The sequence below is a fragment of the Neopsephotus bourkii genome, unplaced genomic scaffold (genome assembly GCF_033783945.1).
Source record: "Neopsephotus bourkii isolate Nb327-2 ecotype Australia unplaced genomic scaffold, CSIRO-AGI_Nbou_v1 NB_908, whole genome shotgun sequence".
NCBI classification, from domain to species: Eukaryota; Metazoa; Chordata; class Aves; order Psittaciformes; family Psittacidae; genus Neopsephotus; species Neopsephotus bourkii.
This window is the reverse complement of record NW_026901402.1, coordinates 2145749-2164508: the sequence shown is the minus strand read 5'-3', so window position 1 is coordinate 2164508 and position 18760 is coordinate 2145749. Positions and strand designations below refer to the sequence as shown.

The following is an 18760-nucleotide window of genomic DNA, read 5'->3' as shown; positions in this document are numbered from 1 at the left end:
GATATCTCCTTCTTCATATCTTAGGAAGCACTGCTGGTCAGGGTCTGAACTTCTGCCCTAACCTCTCTTGGTGCAACTTTGGGAATGGGAATGTTTCTAAAGCTACTACTTAATAGCATAAACAGAATAATTCTTTCCTTACCCCAGATGGAAATTTAAGACATAGTAAACTAGAGATTTTTGTCAAAACTATAGAAAACTCATCATAATTAGGGCTATTGTGGGAAATCAGGTTAGCTGGTCACTCAGAGTCCTGAGAATAATTCTTTAAGAAGCTTGTGCTCTTTCTGAATGCTCTGAAGTTCTGTTTGCAAACTTTCAAAAGTTCATATTTCCTTGGTGAGAGAGACTAGCTTTACCTGCCTGAGGTAAAATTGCAGTCAGTCATTAATTTCACTTACCCTTCCCTGTGGTTTAAATTCTTTTACCAAATAAATATGAGCCATCTTTCAACATAAGACCTGATTTGGTTCACACTACAGTTAGCCAAGTATTTTTCTTTACGTTTAATGGAAGTGGAATGAAGCACCTAAGAGAAAATGGGACTGTGGCATAGTTAACAATTATGGTTGTTGAGGTGAAAAAAGTTTTCTATTCTGATGGAATGTATCCTTTACATTGGCTTTAGTGCATAGAGAAACCAGTCAGTAATGAAGGTTGAACCCTAAGGAAAGTAATTCAGGTTGCTCTGAATAGAGATAGAAGCATCAGTCCAAGGGCTGTAATGGGCATGGGGTCTCCTGTAGCATGAGACAAAGAGGCTGCACTCTGGGGAAAAAAAATACAACTGATTGCTACTGATTTTTTTGAGTGAAATACTGTACGCTTTTAAGTCAATCAGACAAGAATACAGGAACCTATATTTATACCAATTTATGTTTCTTCTAACCCTCTTACAAGCTTTGAATTCATGTTTTCCACCCACTCAAAGCAAAGAGGTGATGTAGGTAAGTTTCAGCAACTCCCTGAAGATTATTTTATACATATGTTGAAAAGATAACTTTCTTCAAAAGTTTGCATCAGCTGCTGGAAATATCTTTCCTTTCACCAAGCAAAGTTAAGATCCTTTCACTTTATCTGGCTGGTAATTTAAAAACAGAATTATTTATGACTACTTCCCTATTATCCCCAATAGAATTCAGAACCTTAAAGCATGAGAACATTAATGTGTGGGGAACTAGTAAGGCTTCTCTGCAACATAAACTGAGAGGTAGAAAAATTTGGTATTTTACTAAGCACCTTAGCTATAGCTTGTTATCTTTATGAGCCAATTTAAATATCTACCTGTTTCATGTAATAGCTGTATTGGGTTCCCATTTTTCTGCTGCTGTGTGCTCTGGTATTTCTGGATGATCTATCAATTTCCTTTATAACTAATTCAGTGTATGTGTATCACTAATGTGTTTTACTTCACTCACCTGTTTAAAGCCTTAAATTTATCTTGAAGAAATTAATTTAGAATCTTACCTTTATTGGAAAACATGGGTTTTGTTTTTCACATGTCGTCTGGCATTCCATTCCATTTAGGAAGGTGGTTCTACTTGTGCTTTGGGGTGTGAATGCAATGTCATGGTCTATGTACTGTCCCCATACCATAATAATATCAGAATACACGTTGTCTTCAGTAACAGCCTCATTAGCCGCATGAATGATTGTTTTTGTCACTTCACGAACCTGGGAAGAGAACTAATTTACCTTGGGTGCCAAGCAGCATTTAGTTCTTACAAAATGCTAGAATACAAAAGAGAGGGTAAAGTGATAAAAGCTTTTTTTTTTTTTTTGCCTTAGAATATTTTATATTGTAGAGTACTTTTAATGCTTTGCCCAAAGACAAAACTGAAAAAAAACCCAACAATGAGAATAACCCCAACCTCTGACAGACTTTTATTTCTGCTCAGGAGCTGAGATACCAGTGCCACAAGGAGATTCAAAGATGTTTCAGCTGAGTTTTTCTATATATATTTCAAATGAGCAGTGTATCTTTGATCTGTTCCTTTCCACACGTTTCTTTTAGACTTCCCAAATTTTCTTTCTTTTTGTTCTGTTTTCTGCTCCTTTAACAAATGGATTCTCTTTGCTGGGCAACCTCAAATCACTGGGCTGCTCTGTACTTAAATGGAGCAGCTTATGCAGTACAGGAGACAAGCGGGTTGCAAATATGTGGTAGCTGAGAGCTCTGCTTCATTTTCCCTGGCAGACAGAAGCCAAAACATATTTCTGAGACAATTCTGTGAAAGCTGAATAGAGATACAGATGCTTTGAGGGGGAACATTTGAAGGTACCTATGCTACATGTCCAGCCTATACTAATAACCAAGCAAAACCATTAAAGCAAAATCAGAAGTCAGTTTGCAAAGCTTAGTGAAATATTATTCACAGATCCCTCCTTCATGATGCAAAATATTCCCTTGCATACAGCAGCTGCCTTAGAAGTCAAGCAACTGAGAGGAAAGCGCATAAAATAGAGCCAAAGAGTGTGCAATGAATACAAGGGCTATATAATGAATGTATAAGGCAGGTGCTGTTAAACAGAATTGCTAGGGACAAGAGGTAATATGGGACTTGTTAGGAACATCAGGCTTTATACTGAAATAGTCAAGAGCAGTGATATATACACCTCATCAGGAATAAAAGTCTTTATATCAGTATTTTAATATCTTTGGTGACCACAGACTTTTTTCTTGCAGTTAGTAAGATTTTCTTATCGCCATTAACTTGCACAGCTGCGCTGTGTTCTAATATTGCCTTATAGTAATCCTCACACTTATCTCTCACCTTCTTATCATTTTCATGTTGCTTTTTAAAGGATATAGATGGCTAGCTAAAAGTACAATAAAAGACAATTATATAAATGAGGAAAACCATCCATCGCACTAGTTTTATCCTATCTTACTTCAAAATAAAGCAGAGAACTTTGTTGATGGTCAGATATGATTAGATTTGGTATGGTCATGCAGTTTTCTTTTAGTGTGTTTTACTTCATAAGTATGTACCCTAACAAATCTAGAAAAAGATAGCTTGCATAATCTACTGGAAATTTATATGTGTAAATGTCAGGCTTTCATCTTCAAGTGCTAAATTTTGCAGCTTAGAGACACTGTTATTTAATTAATATCATGAGTTGCAGGTGACATTAACACAAAATTCTCTTGCTTATCCCTTATCAAATATTTGGTGGTTAAAATAACAAAACTCTGAGTCTATTAAAAGTCAGGTTTTAAAGCCATGACGACAAACTAGAAATAGAAAGTCCAGCCCAAATCACTGTATACTGCAGTGGGGAATTTTTCACCCAGTCCTCTACGTAAACATTTTTTGTTCAAAGTTTCCTTTGTTGCAGCTCTCTTACTTTTTAAGTATATGAGCTGCTAAAATCCATAAACATTGCAATTATTTCTTAGCCTGGTAATGTGGGTGAAAACAATGTAAAAAAATATGTTATGATTTGACAGTAATACTTGTTAAGTTAGGGTACACTAACTTAGGAGAAATGGTATACATGTGTACATACATATGCATGCTAGCATGCCTATCTGCTTTATTTATTTAACACCCAACCCTGTTTTGCCCATCCTCCTTCCTTGAATAAAAGCACCATTATTAAAACAAAGAATCATAAGATCACTGCAAAGTCTAGGCTGGAAGGAAACTCTGGTGACCTCATGGTGCAGCTTTCTATTGAAAGCAGAGATTATATTTTCAGAGCCCCAGCAAGTCAGGTCTTGGGTATTTTCCGTAAGGCCTATCCCAGCAGTTGTCTAGGCAGCCTATTCTAACATTTAATTACTCTCACAACAATTTTTTTTCTTGTATCAGACAAAATTTCTCCTGGAGCAACTTGCGAGTGCTGCCTCTTGCCATGTTGGTGTGCATCCCTCTGAAGACCTCCTTCTTCTCTGTAACACCCTTTTCAGCATGGGAGGGCTGTGATTAAGTCCCCCCTGCACCATCTTTTCTCTAGGCTGAACAATCACCTCCCCAGGTCTGCTGGCTGCCCCACATCTGGGGCAAAGCAGAAGGGTCATGGCCCATCTACTCTCCACCACATTCTTTTTTGGCAGAGCTGCCCTTCAAGGCAGTCTTTGCCCCCTTGCACTCCCCCACAGTGGCAGGTATGCTTAAAGTCCAGAGTGTTTCAAATAATCTCATGGTGTATTTTCTAACCAAGGGTAGCTGGACTCCGTTGTATCGGATGCTGGTATCCCATCCTCGAGGTTGGCTGACCCCATCTTCATAGGCTGGTGGAAGCCACCTAGCCAAGGCTGTGTTGGATGCTCCCCATCTAGGATGCTCCCTGAGAAAAGAAAATAAACCAAACCTGCATATAACTTATATAAATCTAATTAATATATAATAATCACCAGCCACAGAGTAATACTCCATTGCAACAAGATGTTCATGTAGTAATCTTTGAAAAGGTAACAAATACTGTCTTCATGTATGGCAACATTAGTTTGACTCTAAGGGGAAACAAATTAAATTACTAATGAAATATTACTATCTTATGTTTATAATATAAGTTGGTTACCTTCCGAAGTCTTTGAAATACTTGCCTCAGTGATTTCCTAATAGTGTTCTCATGCCCTATAAAGTCAGATATACTCAAATTTTTGCAAGGTATCCAGTTGACTAAAATTGTAAAGTTATCCACAAAACACCAGAAATATTCCCAGGCAGTCAGCAGAAATAGAGTGTTAAAACACATTTATGTCTATTGGGATGCTAAAGAGGGAACAATTATTTTATTAATACTTCACTGATCTCTGGCACACTGAAGTGGCTCAATTTGCCAAGCTATATGGTACAGTAATACTCTTAATTATCCACAATAATTCACACTTGAAGGTTGAAGTATGCTTTAATAAAGCATTCAAATTAGTTACAGTTGATTTGCCTTTATTGAAATTGCATAAAATACTGCACATAGTGTAGTGCTATTTCAGTCAATTAAAAATAATGAAATGTTAATTTAACTGCTTAACCAGTGATTTTTCTCCTGATTGCTTTTATATTTTAGCAGATCATTGGAATGCTACTTTAGTAAAACCCTTCTCACATGCTTTTTTATTATTGCATTAAACATGTTAATGTCTTGGAATCTTGCTTGAGTTAAAAAGGTTTTTATCTAGGGCAGCTGAAATAATGAGGTTTAGGTACCATACAGCTTTATAGAGTAGTCAAATTTGATTATTACGCATTCTGTATTTGGGAAATAAGACTTTTCATTCACTTTGTGGAATACTGGAATTACAAAGTTTGGGTTTTGTTTTGGCTTCCTTTAGAAGGAAGCTGGAGATTTAAGATGCAATTCACTATCCAGACTTACGTATTTTAAATGTTATTTTAATGTCCCGCCTAGTTTCAGGTAGAAAGATGAATGCCATATGGCAATTTATTAAAGGGATATTGTCATGTTTTACATTCTGTGAGCTTCCATGGACATAACTTCTGGCAAACATAGAAGATTTCTCAAAAATAAGCCAGCTACTAAACTGAACAGCTTGTATTGAAGCAGCTGTCCTAAAGGGAACATCTTAATTCCATGTTATAGTTAATGGATTTAGCTAGGACTGCTCGTTCCTTCCACTAGATGAGCCATATTCGTACCCCTAACTCTGATGGTACTAGAGCTTCAGACTAAGCATCAGGTCCTCACCTGATGATATGGTTAATGAAACAGCAGTGAAATAGAAATGCTGCAGATAAAATGCCACAGATAAAATGCATTGCAGCTTCACAAATATTAGGCATACAAAACGTAATCTAGTCATCTAAGCACCTGTCCACCAAGGCAGAGAGACAGACAACTCTTGGAAGCCATCCTGTAATCCCATTCTATTTCTCACTATTAGGAACAGCCAAAGCTGCAGCCTTGCAGTAGACATATAACTACCCCTCAGAAAGCTAAGATTAGGTGAGGTTAATTGCACTGTGAGATTCCATTCCTTTAGCACCTGTAGCTCCTTCACCTTTGAAACCCTTTCACTGCACTACACACTAAAAAAAACCCTACACAGATCAATGCTAGTTATCTGGGGTAAAAAATGATGAAAAATAGCTATCTGGCCACATCTATCTCCTTTATACTTATTTTAAAATAATGCTATGAATTTGTTTTGCTTATTATACACACCTATGTCTTCAGGCAGAAAGAAAAGTAAAATCTGTTGATATCTGTTACTAGTAAAAGTGGATAATGACACTGCTGCAAACCTCTGATGTCATGTTGACATCCTCTGTGAAGTCTGTGTTTATGTTCTGTAACACATTTGTTCTAGGAAGTTCACACTAAACCAAACTAATCTCAGAGCTGTGGAATAAATAATTTGTAATCTATCTGATCTCTCCCAAATATGTGAACTAACCAAGTAAAACATCTGTGAAGAATTTCTATGCTAACTTATCAGTAAGTTCAAATACACTTTTTTTTAATGGGTAAATGATTAACTCCACTGTGAATTTTGGTTTTAAACTTCACCTATGAAATGCACATTCCTACTGGGTGACAAAAATTACAAATACAGCATATGTTATGATGTTTTCTGTCTGAAAGTTGAAGCTGTAAAGCAAGGAAAAGTACAGACTGGTACTTCATTTAATGTTTGAAGTATTTGAAGCTGGCTTACATTGTAGAATATGTTGTTTACATCATAGCATAATGGACTTTTTAAGCTGACTTGTTTCAGTACAGCCTGAGGTGTTTCAAGGGGCTCATGGACTTTTACACTTACTGGGTTGGTTTTTTTTCTTTTTTCCTTTAAACACCCTTAAACAGGTGTTTAAAGAGTCTGAAATGCCACCACATATGACGGCTGGCTTTAAACACCAATTTGGTGCAAGCATAAAAGTATAAAAAGTAGAACACAGTGACTACAGACTAACCAGACTCAATGCATCATATTTGTCCTACCCAGCTGAAATCCCTATTCACATCCTAGTGTTGGCAGAGTCATTGAAAAGAGCTTTACCTTATCCACAGTAGAATGAATTTCTCTCCATCTCTGGAGAAACAGAGTACAGTTGCCCTGCTGACAAATTAAGAGCTTCAGACATGTGCCTATGTTCAGCTGCATGAATCTTGGCTGATGTATTTAAACCCTGATGGAGTTATCAATGAAAATATTATACTAGCTGTTAGCTCAGATTCTAAGCAACTCTGCAAGTGCCTGGGGGAAATTATGGATATCCACATAGTTAGATTTATAACATCGATGCATATCAGGTTGTGTCCTTTCAACAAAGAGCTGAGCCTATCATCAGGAATATTCTTTGCAAATGACTTGTGATGTAGCAAAACAGATTCATCTTATAAAGTCAGAATAGTGGAGTAATAAAACTACATAATTTTACTTACATAATTCATTCACTATATTGCAGAGTGCATTAAACTGCGCAACACTAACAACTTTCCATTTACAGCTCTCTAGTCCTTCACTTGTAAACACTACAGTCTGCCTTTCAGTTTGCGACCATATGTGTATATATCCAAAGGTTGATGAAAATAAATACTGTTTACTTATGTATTCCTTGCTCTCCTTCTCAGTTTTAGATCCCCATTGCATTAGAGGATTCTAAAAATAGTTACATCTGTTATGTTGGGTTTTGCAGGAAACAATTGCCACATATATTAGGTAACAAGTAGATAATAGTAGTAAATGATAGTAATTCAGATAATAAATACGCATATATTTATATAAATAGACATATAAACCCAAATATATTCTCCAGAATTTTTATGTGCATGTTTGCTAAATATTAAGGTTGTGGGAAAATATGAAAATGAGATTTTCTTTTTGTTCCTTGTGATGTAATTATATTTTCTTGCTCAATATAATTTTATCAAATGCAATAAAAAGTGAATGCTGGGTTAGTATTCAGCCTGTTTAATTTGTATAGAAAAAGACAGTATAGAATCAGTCCTCCCTAAATTTAAAGTTCCTTACATAGTATCAGAAGTCCTTATAGGGAAAGCCTGTCTGCAACTGTTAGTGTACCAAAGTTTAGATGAAGAGGTTCTTCCTCTGGGAGATTTCAGAAGTACCTCATTTACAGATGTATGGATACCAAATGTTGCTGATTGAGGTTATCCTCCCTGCCCAGTTTTTCCAGGAAAAAGTAAACATAGCTTCTTGAGTTTAAATAATAAGAAAGAAGTTTGTAGGGCACAATTCTTATATTACATACCTGTTATTGCAGGCACCAGTGATGAGTCGGTATTTATTAGCTACACAATTGTTTGGACATTTTGGTGGCAACATATAAGGCAGACATCCAGAAATATTAGCAATTGTAGTAAGCAGATCAGCTGATAAAATATCTGAAAGCAAGAAACCAAATAAGCAATTTGCTCTACTGCTATATAGCTGCTATAGGAGAAAAGGCATCATTGTCAGATACTACTACAGGATCCCCTCTCTTCTTCCTAGAAAAGAGGACTTTGCGAGAAGTGTTGCAGGAAGCAGTCCTGGGGACTTAGAGGAAACAGAAGGTGAAAGGAGAGAGCTGTTTTTATTATCTGATGCATACAGAATAAGAAGATGAACCTTGATGAACTCAGAGATTTTTTGCTATTCAAAAGGACTGTAAACATCACATGCTGAAAGAAAATGGTAGAGTGGGCATCTAAGTCTTGCCCTTGTCTTCCCACTGGCCACCAAGTCCTACCACAATTCTGAAATGAACTGCGTTATTTTGAAACTGCATCAGAAGGGAAATAATTGTATCTCTCTGTGTGAATGTCTGTGCATATATAAATACATGCACACACACATATAGGTATACTTTTAGTTCTGCAGATGTCCCATTAGTTTAGTAAGCTAGATGTTTCTGCAAGATAAAAATCTAATACACTAACTGGACATTTACATTTGTGTACAACACTCTAATATTCCATATCTTGAAAAATAATGTTATAACACTAAGAGAATACACATTATAATTCTACAGTTCATGCTGCTGTAAATTACAGAAATAAATTACAGAAAACCAGTTCAGTGTTTCTGAATTTTTGAGCCTTGCAGACACTAAACAGACATCTTGAAATTAATCTGTAGTTAACAGCAACAAGAACTTTACCTTACTTAGACAACTATACATCATTGAATTTTTTGGACTACCTCTCTTTCTCCATCTAACAGAAAACCCCAACATTTAAAATAGAAACAAAGTGGAAATAAATGTTTAACAGCAATGCATTATAAAATCAGTTTTAGAAATAAGAAAGTATTTTCTTGAAAGAGGGATATTAATAAGGCCATCAATGTCCAGAGGAAGTCTACTTGAAAATGTCATAGATGGATAGAAATCATATTATTTTATTTGTAGTCCCTAGGCCCCAGATGCACTAAACCCAAAATGCTGGGGAAGATAGATATTTCACTGAAAACAAGAAGCTTGCAACACTGCAGACATGAAAGCTGGTTTATAGGCGATACAAATATACAATTATAAGTTCACAGGATTCCAATAGCATAGTGCTGCTCTCCTCAACTGTAGGAACACAGCCCACTCTCCAGCAAAGAAAAATGTGAACTACTGATTATGTGAGGTGCCTTTAAGAACAAAGAGAGGGCATCCTTGCCCCAGAGTGCAGACAAGATATGTATTCCTGCCAATGGTAAAATAAAAGTGAATCTAACCAAACTTTAATCTAAAAGACAACATTCAGAAAATCAACAGTTTTTTTTGCCAATGTCAGTGTACTATATTTACCAGTTGGATGCAATGAGCGTTTGTGCTTCTGGCAAACCTTTTGTTTCAGCACTTTTATTGACATTTCCATTCTTTCAGCTGCTTGGGAAATATCTTGACTCTCTTGTTCAGGAAATTTTGAGAAAGCCAGCAGCAAGGCAGGAGCTGATATTCCCCTTCCTTGGATATTTCTATAATTGAGATAAAAAAAACAGAATTTTTTTTTTTAAATATATAACATTTTAGAACTTTTTTGTAGCTGTATTTTTCTATGTTGGATATTGTCGGACATTTAAACCACGACAGATATGTTCCGAGTTTAAGATATATTTTGATTGAAGAGTATGCTGGGAAAGCACAGAAGACTACTTTGTGACCTTGTTCTGCAAGGAAAATTCTGGAAAAGAAAGGGAATATATGGGTCATATACACAGGATTAAGATTGTGAGAAGCCTTAGGATGAGGCAGAAACTCTTGGGATGGACAGAGATGGCAGCACAAAGTAGCTGGGAAGACCTTATTCAGGATAATACAAGACTCCCACCATAGACACGTTGAAGTGAATATGTTTTGTTTTCATGCAACATTTAATACCAAATACAATCTCAGTAATTGCAGGTAGATTCACAAATGCTTCAGCACTTAAGAGTCAAGCAATTGCAGTTCATGATAGAGACATGTCTCCTGTCAGAGACTGTCCAGGCACCTGCCTTGCACTGACTAGTTATATATGGTATATATATTAGTTTCAGCAATTGGTTTAATAGGGCTTCATTAGACAGTTATGTGGCTATATATGTTAGTTTACAGCCTGGCCTTACCTCTAATGTTAAGGAGCCCAGTTTTGATGAGATAACTTCTGTAACGTAAACAAGAAATATATGAAAAATCCTTTTTACTGTGAGGGTAGTCAGATACTGCAACAGGCTGCCCAGAAGGGTTGTGAAGTCTCCATCTTTGGAGATCCTCAAAGCCCAAATGGACAGTGCGCTGAGCAATCTGCTCTAGCTGACCCTGTTCTGAGAATAGTACTGGCCTAGATGTTTCCAGCTCTCTCTCAACTGCTCTGTGACTCACTACAAGATTTATTTTTTACTCAGGATGGGTTGTCTTACCACTGCCTTTTCATTGGCAGAGGAGCCTTGAGAAAAGAGCATCGGGAGAACTTCCTTTTTAACTGGAAGTCCCAAGTCCTACACTGACTCTTGCAGCTTAGAAAAAAATACTCCAGTCTATTCCATTTCCAGACATGGCCACAGGTTGCAGACATCCCTGAGGCTGAATGGTTAAACTTTTTTAGATTCCTGGCTAGTCATCTTGCAGCATTTTCATTCCTATAAGGAGATCACTCTCGTAGCATAACTCAGTCAAAAGGGAGCTTTGCTTAAGTTGTTCACTACGCACAGTTCAAGATAAATGTTTTATTTCCTTTCCTTTATCCTTTCATTACATCTGGTTTAGATGGAAAGAGAAATGTGAAACTCATTTTTACAGTCCCATTTAAGGCAATAGGGGTTTGACACATGCCATAGGAACTGATCCCATTTTACACTGCACTAGAAAAAAGATTATTAATGTTCAAAACCACATAATGTTCATAAAATTATAATTTCATGAGCCACGTTAATGGAATGTGCTGTGCTGCTTAGATCAGAAAAACATTCCTGCTTATTTTCATATTTCTTATTTTTCTCACATTTTAAGAGAGCAATTTATGTCCAATTTTAATGGACATTATTATTAAGGGACATATTTATTAATTTATATTATATATAAATTATGTCCAATTTATGTTCAATTAATGGAGCAATTTGCTCCATCCTTGGCAGTGTTCAAGTTCAGGCTGTACAGAGCCTTGGGTGACATGGTTTAGTGTGAGATGTCCCTGCCCATGGCAGGGGGCTTGGAACTAAATGATCTTAACGTCCTTTCCAACCCTAAATATTCTATGATTCTATGTGGTGATAACACACAAGGTTATATTGATTCAGGTGATCATAAACATAATCTATATGTTTTCTTAAAGAATCAGACTGATCTCAAACTTCTCTGGTAGGAAAGGTTTTTGCTGAATAAATCCTTCACTATTTTTTTTCTTTACCTTTTCAGTGCATAATGTGCAGCATAATCCACTAGACTAGAGCCCTTTTGGATAGCCTCAGTAATGCAGTTATCTTCAGTTTCTTCTCAGTAAGGGAAAAAAATAAAAGAAAGAGGAATATGTTATTCATTAATTTACATTTAAAACATACACAGGTTTGTAACATTAAGATATATGTAATTTTTCCCTTTTAAAATGATCTCCATATTTTAGTGTTCATGAAACTAATGTTGTGGCTTCTGACCTTTCTGAAGATTAGGTACGGGTAGTAAAACAATTCCTCCCTAATTTATCTGGCTTGAAAAGTTAGACTTTCCTTCTATTTTTTCCAATATAAATCCAGCTGTGCACATGTTAAGTAGTACCAAACTTAACAAATCTAGCTGAAACACGTGTTTTGTATATGCAATTATGATTGTTAGGTTTCAGATGTATTTTTCATTAAACTGTCCTTGGATTGATAGCACAAATCCGAGCCTCCCTCACAGGTAATATGAGCTGGCCTGAGCCACATGAAGAATTCAAGGCAATCTTCAGGTATAAGCAACAAAATTTAAAACCTTCTGGGACCTCACAAATGCATGAAAGCCTTATTCTTATTTCTCCACATATGTTTGACTGAAATATATATGTGAACCTAATGATAGTTCAGCTGTGCTATTTTGCATGGTCCTATCATGGAACACAGTTCATTCCTCTAGCTTTATATTAAAAGAATCAGTCATATTTAAAGCCCAGCAGTTTATTTCTGTACTTTGTGGGATCACCCATTTTTTTCTTAGACAATGACTCATAAATAATAATAGATCACTAACAACCATTTATGTGCAATTGCTCATCATTTACATACAGTGAAATTTTAGGTGACATATTTTATTGTAGTTCATGTTGTGCTATTTCTGTGATTTATTTTTTGAATAGGTCTCTCAGCTCCAGGGACAATAATGTGTGATGAGGAGTAATCTTTTGTAGGCAAAATTCTAGTCCAGTCTACTAAAAATCTTTTCAGCATCTAAGTATAGCACTAGTTATTTCTCTTTTTTCTCTTTTTCACTTATGTGTGGTAACGATGATTTGTTTAATGTTATACTTCAGATTTCTGTTACATCTGAAAACTTTTTCTGGGACTACGTTAAAAACCAAGACTGATCCTTGTAGGCCATACAACAGCTAATTATTTAGAAATTAATATTGTATTATTTTTAATAATTTTAGGAGGTTTACATCCAAGAAATATGTTATGCTTACAGTATTGTTCATCATGTGATAGTGATTCAGACTCTGATCTAATAGAGAAGATCTACCTGCTGTATTTGAATTCCATTGCCTCTTTTCTACTGAGAAGTATGATTTTGGTACCAATGCAATGTCTCAAAAATGTGGTTCTTACAGTAATAAACATAAACATTATCTTACATTGTTCCCATCAGATCAAAAGACACTATGAAAAAACCCCACCTATGCAGTGCATCTCTTCTGTTTATTTAGTCCATTCTATTTAGTCCACATATATTCATTTTGTTTTAACTAACATACTATATAATTTCATTTTAGATCATGTCTTTCCAAACAATTAATGTGGAAGCTCTAACTAAAGAATCCACTATTGAATAATACGATTTCCTGTTTCACAGTGATGGCCCAAAAAAGATTTCCCATTGGAAGAAAGGCCTTGGGGACTGTTTTTTGTTGTTGTTGTTGTTTTTGTTTGCTTGTTTTTTTTTTACAATAAAATTTTATTTTATTTGAATTGTACTCCAACTGAAAACTTTCCTAAGGAACCATATCACCATCCCTTTTGAATCATATCCGGCTATATAATTTAAGATAATTTAAAGGCTGAAATCCTGATTCTATATCATCTCTCCCTTACTTTTATGTAAAATGGGTCTCTGAAAAATTCTCTTGAAATTCTATCTAATAACTCATGTATCTTTAGTTTATTAGATCTAACTATTTTACATAGAACAGATAGAAATAAAATAGCTTTCATGTTTAAAATGTTGAGTACATTGTTTGAACATAGGCATTACTGCAATCTGAGATACTCTAAAATCGACCTGATATCTGCAGGGTGCCAGCAAAAGACCCGTAGGAAACTTGTCCTCTTGTGGGCCAGCACAAGGGTGGGACATCCTATAGCAAAAGAGTTTAGCTCAGGATGACTGAACATAGTGATTGACAGTGTGGGAAAGAAATCTAGCAGTCATGCTTGTAAACATGTCACCTGACATGAATGTTGCTAAGAAAGTAAAATCACTCCCAAAGAATACATAATCAAGATACATTATACATACAAATTATTCCTTTGTGAATGAAGCGGCATTTTAAAGAAAACACCCATGGAATAATTCTCACAGAAGTCAGATAGTGAATTTTGCACATAAAAAGAGATAAAGCTAAACTGCCATTGCTAAACTGTCTGCAGTGCTTGTGTATTTTCAGCTTAACACTAGTACGACGACAACAACAAAAGAAAATAGCATGAATTTTTTTCTGTTACGTACCAAAGAGGATATCTTTGCCTAGCTGAAGGAAAGAAAAGAAAACAGCTGTGAAGGCTATAGCTGCTGAAAATCCCAAAATAATGAACACTTTCATCTACAAGAAAGAAGAGATAATTGTTGACAAAGTACATACCTTCATCTTCTAATTATAAGACATACTATAAATAATTTCCTGCATATAGTAAATTTTACTTTAAAATTTCTTTTGTAGCCCCATGTTCGACTATATTTTTGAAGTTCAAAATATTAATTTTTAGAAACAGCTGTAATTGTTTCTTTTTTTTCCTTCCTTATTACTTTTTCTCACTTTAAGAAACTTCTAGCACAAGGAAATACATCACTTTATTTTATAACACAATATGTTCTGACAATATTAACAACACTTTGCCTATATATTACAAAATCAGCAACATTTTACCATTCATTTTAAACTTGTCTGTGCACTAACGTGATTTGACTGTAAATTAGTCATTGCACATGAGATCGTGAAACTGGCAAAATTAAAAATATCTATCAGACTCCTCTACACTCCTATCGATGTGCAACTGTAGCATCATGAATCAAGCACAATGAATATGCTCACATGGCTAATGTGAGCTACATTCTCTATTTCAGTACATGGATTTTCTGGTAGTTATTACAGCAATGCAAATATATAAACTATCCAATAGGTAACATTTTTCACATGCAATATGTTGATTGGAGATTAAAAGACGTAAAATATCTTTGGCTCTATAATCTATCAGCATGAAATAATAATTATACAAATAAAGAATAATATCATTCATAAATAATAATAATAACTCAACTCTAAAATGCATATTGCCCATAGAAACTCAATAGGAAAACAGCCATTCTTTTTACATTTCATGAGTTTATATGATGAATTTCTTTTGGAAAATGACAAGCAAATGTTTTATAGTCTGACCTTTTGTCTGCTGAGGAGATTTTCTTCCACAGTTCTGTACCTTACTGGTGGCAGTAACTGTTCTGAAATATGAATGTGAAGTACTTTCCAAGGGCTCAGCTTATGCTATCAGCTTTATGCACTGGTACTCACTCAAGCCTTAACAGTGCAAATGATTTCAAAATCTTTTTGGTCACACTGTGTACCCACAAAGCAGAAACCAACATTAATGCTTGACTTCATTATTATTGTCCTGCTAGACACCAGGAGCTATCTGTGTAGTCAGTTCTGATATCACAGTTATCTTCATGGAAATGTGAAAGACAAATATTCAGACAAAAAAAAAAAAAAAAAAAAGAAATACTGCCATGTTATGGAGTAAAGTAAATTGAATCATAGAATGGCTCAGGCTGAAAGGAAGATTAAAGATCATTCAACACCTTCCACTAGACCGAACGGTTGTTCAAAGCGTCATCCAAACTGTGCCAGTGTCTCACAACCCTCACAGGAAAGAACTTCCTAATATCTAATCTAGATCTCTGTTCTTTCAGTTTAAAGTCATTCCTCCTTGTTCTGTCACTACATGCCCTTGCAAAGAGTCCCTCTCCAGATTTCCTGTAGGCCCTTCCTTTAGGTACTGGTAGGCTGCTCTAAGGTTTCCCCAGAGCTTTCTCTTCTTCAGATTGAACAACCCTAGCTCTCTCAGCCTGTCTTCATAGGAGAGGTGCTCCAGCCCTTTGAGCCTGTTCGTGGCCCTTTTCTGGACATACTCAAACAGGTCCATGTCTTTCTTGTGTTGGAAACACCAAATCTGAATGCAATACTCATACAATTTTTCTGTACCTTCCAACATACACTGGGGTGGTTGAAGTTCCCCATGAGGGCCAGGGTTTGTGAACAAGGCCATTTCTATCTGTCTATACAGGGCCTCATCCACTCAGTCTTTCAGGTCAGGTAGCCTGTACCTGACCCCCGCTATAATGTCACCTGTCTGTGCCCTTCCTTTAATACTGACCCATAAGCTCTCAGTCAGCAACTCATTCATCCCAAGAGAGAGATTCATGCACGCAGCTGCCCATTGACATAGAAGGTGACAACCCCGTACTTACCTTCCCCACCTGAACAGCCTGTAACCTTCTATTCTAACACTCCAGTTATAGGAACCCTCCCACCATGTCTCTGCAATGCCGGTAAGATCATAGCTCTGCAGGGTGCACATATCTCTAACTGCTCTTGTTTCTTCTAGGTGCTATGTGTGTTTGCATAGAGGCATTTAAGTTCGGACCGCTATGAAGCTGACTTACTGGCTGGAGTGGCTGGAATTCCTTTGTGCTGCTCTTCAGAGGCTCTCCCTCTGACCTGTGATACCCCTCCAGGCTCTGGGCATCCCTTGCTAGCACTGGCATCAAACTAGTAGGAGTGGGATGGATTGAGGTTCCCTTCCTGCAGTCACACAAAATTCTGGGTACACTTTTCATTAGTTCTCTTTGTCAATGTATTTGTTACTTTGTATTCTATTTCATGCATTCTAGCATTGACGCTTTACAAAAATGACATTTTAAACTCAGATTATAACCTTCTGATTGCCCACCAACTTTCTTGCAACACTTCTTGTTTTGTTCTCTTATATTATTTCACACTTCTGTGTTACCCACTTTTAGTTACACTTTCCAACCCTTCTTCTACCAACCTTCCTTCTAAAGTCAGTGTTTTGACCTAGTGAATCTATTTCACTGGGTGTTTTTTCATTTCCTATATGGGCAGACACATCAGAGTAAGTGCTGGAATCACTGCTGAGGATTCCCTAATTTAATCTTGCTGGTTTCGACAGGGAGATCACAAGGTGGAGCCAAAGATCAGTGTTTTGATCTCTGCCATAGGTAATGAGTAAAGTAGGGGTTGGGTAGCACGGTGCACACGGAAGCTTGTTTCTGTGGTAAAATGGTGGTGAAAGGAACCTACGGGCATGTGAAAGATACGGAGGAAAAAAATCAAGGTTGTTATTACAGCAAACTTAAGTTCAGGAATATCATCCATAACCTATTCATTGAAAAGGTGAGTGGACATGGATGAAAAGTAAGCACAGAGTAAAGGTAAACAGACCTCTACTGGAAAAGTAAGCTTATGCTCCTTGGTTGAGAGCTTAAAGCTTGCAGACAAGAAGTCAAACATGCAATGCCTCTTTAAGGCCATTCCAAATTATAAATCTTTTAAGATTGTTTCCTTACATAAGAAGGTTGATTTGTTCTGTGGCACAACAAAGCATGGGAAAAGCAGATCCATTCCAAACACCTAACAGAATAAGGAGCTTCACCTATATGCTTTCATCTATTTCACATGTATCACAGGTTTCATATCTGAGAGTTCAGGGGATTTCTTAAAGCAAAAAAACCACGTGTGATTTCCTTTGCAGTTTCACAATCAAAAGTCAAAGCTTCCCATTTAGTTCAAGAAGATGCTATCTACATCAAAGTTTGTTTAAATAAGGATCTCAAACTTTGCTCATTGGTTGCAGTTGAAGTATTTGTCAACAGTGGGCTTTAAGTGGTTGCATGCAAACAATTGATCTGTGATGAAAAATTTGAATGGCAACATCTCTTTTGTGTTTTCCCAATTTTAGAATATAGATGTTTAGTTCCCCACTGTGCCTCAAATACAGTTTTAGTTAGAACATGTGGGAAGTCTTAATTACACTGGACTGACACAGACATATGCAATTGTACTCCCATTCTTACTGAAGTTCATCCAGAATCCTGTTATTGAAATCTGCTGAAAGAGGGTTATGAGGGCAAAATTTAGTGACTCAAGAACAACCTTAATTTTCTGAATCCAAGATTCACATATTGCCTAAATGTCAGTGCAGATTATTTGGATGAATATCTTGCTGAATGTATCCTCATGAACAAATTTGCTGTTAGCTGTCTGTCTTAATCTATTCCTTCTGCACAAAGGGCGCCAGACCTTTGTGTCCAGCAGTGAAACTGAATGGATTAATGATTGTCTAAACATGGAGTACAAGACAAGTATGAAACAGTCGCTATGTTAAACAGCAATTAAGAAAAGCAGCACTGAATCTTAGCAGTTAACCATATTAATATAGTTTTTAAGTGACTCATTCAGTTTGTTATATTCCCAAGATTTGAATCTGAGCATGAAATGGAGTATTGTATCTGCATTCTTAAAAGTCAAAGACCTATAAAGTAAATCTTTGAGTTATTGATAAAAAGGTAATTTCTGTTCAAGGAAATACCCCAAAGCAAGAGAATATCTGGTAATTCACACATAGGAAATTCTGCAGACCTACTTTGGTATTCAGAAAAATTATCACATACTTAAAATATTATGCAATTGCAACTGGTATTTCGTACAGGGAACAGCCATATTTCTATAAACACAGGGCAACTCTTACATTTGTACTGTAATAGCCTGCAGCTCTACCAGGCTCTCTGAGTCATCATCAGTTCTTACAAACATTGGATTAGAGTGAGAGACCTCCAAGATAAATCTGTGCAGCTGCAGGAGCTATTTTTGATAGCAAATTACACTGTTTTGTAGT

The 18760-nt window shown here is 36.2% G+C and overlaps 1 protein-coding gene across 1 annotated transcript in view; it reads right to left on the bottom strand.

Annotated features, from left to right (window-relative positions):
* Positions 1-14426, bottom strand: part of TPO (thyroid peroxidase) — a 34755-nt gene extending 20329 nt beyond the window's left edge. The window contains exons 1-6 of the mRNA XM_061357632.1: positions 14298-14426; positions 11791-11872; positions 9711-9880; positions 8184-8316; positions 4164-4293; positions 1468-1674 (exon numbers count right to left, since the gene is read on the bottom strand). Coding sequence (XP_061213616.1) covers positions 1468-1674; positions 4164-4293; positions 8184-8316; positions 9711-9880; positions 11791-11872; positions 14298-14391 — 816 coding nt within the window. The 5' untranslated portion in view covers positions 14392-14426. The remainder of the gene's footprint in view (positions 1-1467; positions 1675-4163; positions 4294-8183; positions 8317-9710; positions 9881-11790; positions 11873-14297) is intronic.
* Between the last annotated feature and the right edge of the window lie 4334 nt (positions 14427-18760).